This window comes from Galeopterus variegatus, unplaced genomic scaffold (genome assembly GCF_000696425.1).
Source record: "Galeopterus variegatus unplaced genomic scaffold, G_variegatus-3.0.2 Scaffold412, whole genome shotgun sequence".
Taxonomy (NCBI): Eukaryota; Metazoa; Chordata; class Mammalia; order Dermoptera; family Cynocephalidae; genus Galeopterus; species Galeopterus variegatus.
In genome coordinates, this window is record NW_007726523.1 from 13011 (window position 1) to 20425 (window position 7415).

At 38.1% G+C, this 7415-nt stretch overlaps 1 protein-coding gene across 1 annotated transcript in view; it reads right to left on the bottom strand.

Moving 5' to 3' along the window:
• Nucleotides 1-7415, bottom strand: part of NUP153 (nucleoporin 153kDa) — a 74121-nt gene that overhangs the window by 8482 nt on the left and 58224 nt on the right. Inside the window, exons 16-18 of the mRNA XM_008568476.1 lie at nucleotides 4694-5659; nucleotides 2166-2519; nucleotides 1242-1514 (exon numbers count right to left, since the gene is read on the bottom strand). Of these exons, the coding sequence (XP_008566698.1) occupies nucleotides 1242-1514; nucleotides 2166-2519; nucleotides 4694-5659 (1593 nt within the window). The remainder of the gene's footprint in view (nucleotides 1-1241; nucleotides 1515-2165; nucleotides 2520-4693; nucleotides 5660-7415) is intronic.

A 7415-nucleotide genomic window follows, 5' to 3' on the forward strand; every position in this document is an offset into this window, starting at 1 on the left:
GTCAGCACCACGCCCACCCAGTGAGCAACCGGCCATCCCTATATGGGATCCGAACCCGTGGCCTTGGTGTTATCAGCACCGCACTCTCCCGAGTGAGCCACAGGCCGGCCCATTATGCAGTTTTCTATATGAGGTTATATTTCACAACTAGAAAAATGTCAAACAGTGCAATTTTGAGGAAATATATCATTACAATGTAGCATAATTTGTTTTGTTTTGGTTTTTTTTGTGGCTGGCCAGTTTGGGGATCTGGACCCATGACCTTGGTGTTATAAGGCTGCTCTCTAACCAACTGAGCTAACTGGCCAGTCCTGATTTGTCATATTAAAAAAGTCAAGGGGGGCTGGCCAGTTAGCTCAGTTGGTTAGAGAGCAGCCTTATAACACCAAGGTCATGGGTCCAGATCCCCAAACCTGCCAGCTGCGAAAAAAAAAAAAAAGTCATGGGACTTTTGTTTAAATATGCAAGTCAAGTGGAAAGACTAGTATCATTACCAAATAGAAAGTGTCATTAGACAATTCAGGTGAACTGTCCCAGGAAAGAGTACTGGAACTGGGTTTTTAACTCCCTGAAGTAAATACAATCATAAAGAGGATCAGAAAATATAGTTCAAGTCCAGGCTAGAAAGCCCCAAAATTCAGACTGGAGGAGAAATGGGACTGAATGAATTCCATACCTAAGCCAAACAGTAAGAAATAATTTAGGGGCCAGCCCGGTGGTGCACTGGATAGTGCGCCGCTTGGGAAGCGCGGCGCTCCCGCCCGAGGGTTCGGATCCCACATACGGACCGGTTCCCGCTCACTGGCTGAGCGAGGCGCGGGAGCAACACCGAGGGTTGCGATCCCGTTGCCGGTCCCCGGTCCGGTGCAGGGGCAACACTGAGGGTTGCGATCCGTTGCCGGACACGGAAAAAAGATAAAAGACAACAACAACAACAAAAAAAAGAAATATGCAGGGGCAACACTGAGGGTTGCGATCCGTTGCCGGACACGGAAAAAAGATAAAAGACAACAACAACAACAAAAAAAAGAAATAATTTAAAATATACTGTAAATAATACTGTAATTGCATGAAGCTGGGATGTTTATAGATAAATCTAAGCATATACCTCTCTATTCTGCCAAGTACAAGAGACTATTAAGAAAACAAACATATGCATGGTTTCAAAGTTCAAGGAAAAATATTTTTAAGACACACAGAACTTAAGTACAGACACAAAGTACATCACTGTACACACTTACTGGAATTAGGAGCTGTTCCAGAGCCAAATGCAGACTGATTAGGCTGCTGACCAAATACTGGAGGCTGATTACTGCTTGACACTGTCCCAAAAGTAGGTGGTGCAGGTTGAGAACCAGCAGAAAATAATGCTGTTGAAGATGACATAGATCCAAAGCCTGGGGGATTAGGCTGGCTGGCACCTTGACTTTGTCCAAATGTTGGGGTTTGGTTAGCACCAAATGCTGGACTGGCAGATGGTGCTGAAGGTCCAGTGCCAAATACAAAGGAGGATCCTGGAGGTCGAAAAAAACACCAGTCATCATGATGGTTACAGTGAGATAATCCTTAAGAAATTTCTGTAAACCTAGAAGTAAATCTTAAACTTCCTGTCAGACTCTTCTTTTGCTAACCAAATTCCTATCAAGACAAATTTTGAATGGTAATTAAGAATATGACTCTCTGTACCATTATTTCAGTAAAACATACAGAATCCACATAAACAAAAACTTCAATTAGCATGACTCCCCACCTTTGCAGCTAACAATTTTTGGTAAAGGCATATATCTAAGACAATGATCTTCCACCATAAATGTAATATGTGCAGAAATTGCCTAATGTCGTATACATGTATATATACCGCAAAATGAACACTGATGTCTTAAGAAAACAACCTCCTGTGTCTGGTTTTAAACTTAGTTTTAAAAAAACCAAAAAACAATAAATGTTACACACTTAGCAAGATTAGAAAAATTGCTCCCTAAGAGTTAAATATATTAAACTTGAACATGAAATGTACACAGTAAAATTTTAACATCCCTGCTATAGATGACCTGAGGATATTTATGCCATTTTGTGATAACCTGCTACATTATTTCTAAGAATCAATATATAATTATCATTAAAGCCAATCTAACTACAATGTACATATTTTTTTGTAAATGTACCTGCAGAGCTAGATGTGGTTGTAGCTCCAAAGCTGAAACCAGAGGTTGCAGTGTTATTACTGCTGGCTCCTGGACCAAAGACAAATGGGGTGACAGCTGTAGCTGTGCTGGATGTGGTTGCTGGTTTGCTGTCTTGAGAAAATAACAAAGACTGAGTTGTGCTGGATTCAGCAGAGTTACCAAAGGCAGAGTTGCTCACAGGATTGCTGGCCTGTCCAAACACAAAGGCAGCCACAGGTGGATTGGAAGAAGAGGTGGAACTACCAAATATGCCACCACCAGCCAAAGTGGCTGGTGTACTTGAACTAGAGGAATTGTTCAAGAAACTAAAAACTGGCTTTGTTGTGCCTTGATCTGTAAGAAAAATTAAGAAACAAACATAAATCCATAAGAACAAATCACCTCAGAAAGCACTTTTTTCCTACACCCTACAATCTAAGAACCCATTAGAAAACAGAATATTAAATGATTTATATAGAATCTTTTATTGAACGGACATCTGTTAATACTAAATTTTGACACAGTCAAACATACCCATCTTTTATGACTTACAGATTTTCTGTCTTTCATAGGAAGGCCTTCAGCACTCTGATTAATGAAAATAAAAGTGTTCCTCAAACCCAAATCCAACTGGACACTGTGTTAGATAACAAGTTCAAATAGTGGAAGATAGATGTACTGCTATATATTTAATTTTGCAATTCATTTCAGTATGTAGCAGGATCATAACTTCAATTTATTCAAACGGATAGCCAATTTTTGCCACAGCACTGACTACTGCATCCTCTGCACACTCATTTGCTAGGACACACTAAATTTCCTAACACACACACTTGTTTCCTCTACTATTATTGTTACTAGACTGTTTTAATTATTGTAACTTTATAGGGCTTAATACTAGTAGGGCAAACCTGCCTGTGTGCCCTCCCTTCTCCCCAAATTTTCTTGTATATTTTTAGAACCAGCTTAGCTTGTCAAGCTCCACAAAAATTGTTCTAAGAACTGAAATTATTCGGTGTGAGGAGGGGAGAGATATTCTCACTCAGGAACAAGTATATCTTTTATATTCTTTTAATTATTCATCACGTTACAAGTTCTGTTGCTGTTATAAAATACAAATTAGAAATGTTAGAAAACACAAATGAGATATATCATCCAACTATTTATTGCTAATCTGGAGGAAAGCTTTTGATTTTTATACAGTGATACTGAATCCAGCCATCTTACTGAAGATGTTTTTTTAAAACTGTTCCAATAATATCTCCATTCCAATACTGCACACTAGACAGAGCTAGTCACAGTATGCTATGAGCATGAGTATGATTTACAGGAAAATGGAGCATGTTGGCTCACTTTCAAGTTGGCTAATGGGAGGTAGATTAAGAGAGTGTCTACCACAGTGTAGAAATTTCCTAATCAAATCTGATAAGATCCTATCTCATTTTTGTTCCTTTCCAAATGATATGTAATTTGAGTTTTGATTTTCTTTGCAGGTATTTTTTTTTTCTTTGTAGGATATAAATTTTCAAGGAAATATTTAATAGATAAAAAAAACTGCTCACAGATATTTGGTGAATTTCATACTTTTTCTTTTTTGAGGTTATTCAAAAGTGTTCATGGGTGTTCAACTTTTGATTCTCTGCACGTCTATCTTTTGCCATTATGTCTGAACAAATTTGGCTAGTTACAGAATTTTGGGTTCAAGACCATTTTCACTTTAAGGGCACTGCTCTACTGTTTTTAGCACTTGATGCTGCAAGTATAAGTCTGATACCAATCGATATTTGGTGAATTTCATACTTTTTCTTTTTTGAGGTTATTCAAAAGTGTTCATGGGTGTTCGACTTTTGATTCTCTGCACGTCTATCTTTTGCCATTATGTCTGAACAAATTTGGCTAGTTACAGAATCTTGGGTTCAAGACCATTTTCACTTTAAGGGCACTGCTCTACTGTTTTTAGCACTTGATGCTGCAAGTATAAGTCTGATACCAATCGGACATCTGTTTATTTGTGGCAAACAGCTTTTCTAGGGACGCACTCAGGGTTTTTGGTTTTGATGTCCTAAAATTTCACTGATTTTTGTCAATGAGTGGGTCATTTCCATTTTTAAGACCATGTTTTTCTTTACATCTAGAAAATTCTCTTCTGTCACTTCTTTGATATTTATTTCCTCCACACTGTTCTCATCTTTTCAACACTCCTATTCCAATGGAATTTGTGGATCTAATTGGAACAGTCTCTGTACTGAGAAATTCCAATTCACTAATTATCAGCTATGTTCTACCTGCTACTCAGCCCACAGAATGACTTTATTTCACCAATCATGTTTTTAACTTTTAAGGATGCTATTTCATTTTTAATTCAGGATTTTAGTTTTCAAAATTCAGGGGTTAATTATACCTGTCGTCTATGTTCCAAAAAGTTCTGTTACTGGTACTCTCTCAACTGTGATCAGTATAAACCATACCCTGACTTGTTGAATTTGTCGAGAAATCAGACACCTTGCAAAAAAATTTTTAATACTTACCAGCTGTAGTATTGGTTTGAGCTCCAAAAGCAAAAGTGGGCTTTGCTGGCTGTTCAGATTCCTTCTCAGATGGTTTTGCCATACTGAAACTAAACGTTGACTTTGAAGAACTCTCATCTTTGGTTTGCTCTGAATTCCCAAAGGAAAACACTGGTTGACACTTTGGCTCTTCATTGTCAGCTTTCTTCCCAAAAACTACAGAAGTAGAAGTGACAGGTTCTTGCTGTTTTTCTTCTGTCCTTCCCAAAGCAAACATTGAGGCAGATGGCAGAGACGGAGGTTCCACATTGCCAAAAGTGAACCCTCCTTTGGTGGCAGGCATTTCTTCTTTTTTTGCTTCTAATGTCTTACATGTGAAAGGAGCCACTGAGATACTCTTAGTTTCTATGGTTCCAAAGTTGAAGCTACTCTTATTCTCAGAGGTCACTATGGTATTAGTAGCAGCAGGGGTAGAGTTAGTAATACCTGTACCAAAGCTAAAGCCTGAAGATGAAGATTTAGGTAGTTCCTCTTTCTTTTCTTGCTGCCCAAGATTAGACATCCCAAATTGAAATGGAGGTAAAGAAGTTGGGTTGCTTACACCAGAAGAAAGTCCAAACTTAAAATTATTTTCATTCTTACTGTCTTTTTTAACTTCTTCAGGTTTAAAATCAGATGAAACTCCAAATTTAAACTCTCCTATTGGTTTACAAAATTTAAAGCTTCCACTCATGGGGTTTATAGACCCAGAATCAGATGACACACCTATCTTGAATCCTCCCTGATCTCCATATTTAAAATTTCCAGTGTTTGTTAAAGTCTGAGAAGGCCCAGACGAGGATGATGGGATACACGGGATACCAAATTTGAAGGATGAAGCTGCTGGGTCCGAAAGTGAAGAAGATGTGCCAAAGCCTTCAAAAATAGAAAAGACATCATCACAAGGACACCGAGTTAATGTCTTATCCCCGCAAACAAAACGTAAACCTTGAAAGCCAAAGTGACATGGGAATAACTGTGAAAAGGCCAACTTTGAAGAGTATTATGAATGGCAGTAAACATGAACAAAGTTCAGTAGAAGAATTACATTTCAATCCTCACTATAGTGACATCCAGAGATCAAAAAAAGTTTAATAGTTTGTATTGGTGATGAGCCTGGGAATAACAGGCACTTTTACACATTACAGGCAGATGTATAAATTAGTACAAAACTTGTATGGGGCAGTTTTCCAATATTTGTTAAAAATTACAAACACATATATCCTTTGGCCCAAAAATTCTATAGCTGGAACTTTGTTTTAAAGATAAACTCACAGATGTGCAAAATACCATATGTGATCCAGGCAGCTGTAAATGAAGAATAAAGAATGAAGATCTGTCCCAGATGATCCATGATAAAATCCAAGGGGGCAGAAAGGGAGAGTAGTATACAACCTTTTCTAACAAGGTAGAAGGAAATAAGAACATACATAATAAGAGTATATTTGCTTAGGATGGGAAAACTTTGAAAGATTTAGAAGGCATTAGCCAGAGCTATTACCTTTGGAGGAGGGAAGAAGGTTGGAAAATGAGCCAATGGGGACAAGAGATAGCCTTTACACTGTGAACCTTGTCATAATTTCTTGATTTTTAAATCTTGTGAATAAATGTGTACTCGAGCACTTAAAAAAAATTTAGCAGAAGAATTACGAGTTGAAGCAATATTTATAAACAGTATTATACGGACAAGATCAAAGTCTTGGTTTCATAATGCTTTTCTGTAGCTAAAGAAACTAGAAATGAAGTGCTTGATTGACTGGCTCAAAACAAAAAGTCATTAAAAGATGCCAAGATATTTAAGCATTACTCTGCTTATCCATAAGTAAACAAAGACAAGCTTTATAAGCCCTCATCCTCAGATTTCTCTCTTTAATGATTACCCACCCACCACATCTTCTTTCTCTAAGAGAAACTTAGTTTAAAAATTATATCACCATCTCCGGGGCAAGTGGCTATCCACATGATCTCTAAAATACACTAAATGGTATTGGACAGAAAGTTGAAAACAAAGGTGACAAAGACAGGAATTAACCAGTATCACCTCTGCCTTAAAGGGATCTACTGAACATATTTAAAACTATAAATTACTGTACTATAGGTAGAGAATATGGGAAAGGGACCATGAAGTAAAAGCTACAGAATGAGTTAAAATGGACTGGAAGGCACCGTGATCTTCTAAAACACCCAATGCAGCGTTATTCAAACTGCCAGTTGTATCCCATGCTACAACCAGCATTTTTCTTTTAAAATGAAATAGGATAGAAGATGCCCGGGCACTTTATACATCAAAGATAAGTATTAATTTGTAAAACTTTTATTTCAATCATACAGACAAATCCACACTGGATTTATCCACTTTACAAATCCACACTGGATTTGTCTGTATGACTGAAATAAAAGTTTTTACATACAGTGACCCACTAATATAAAAGTTTATTTCTGACTTTTGGATTGCAGTAAAAAAAAAAAAAAATTAAAAGCCACTAGGCCCAAGGCAGATTACAAAGCAGATAAAACTTGGTATTACTTTTTTTTTGTCTTTTTTCGTGTCCGGCAACGGATCGCAACCCTCAGTGTCGCGCCCGGACCGGACCGGGACCGGCAACGGGATCGCAACCCTCAGTGTTGCTCCCACACCTCGCTCAGCCAGTGAGCGGGAACCGGTCTGTATGTGGGATCCGAACCCTCGGCGGGAGCGCCGCCA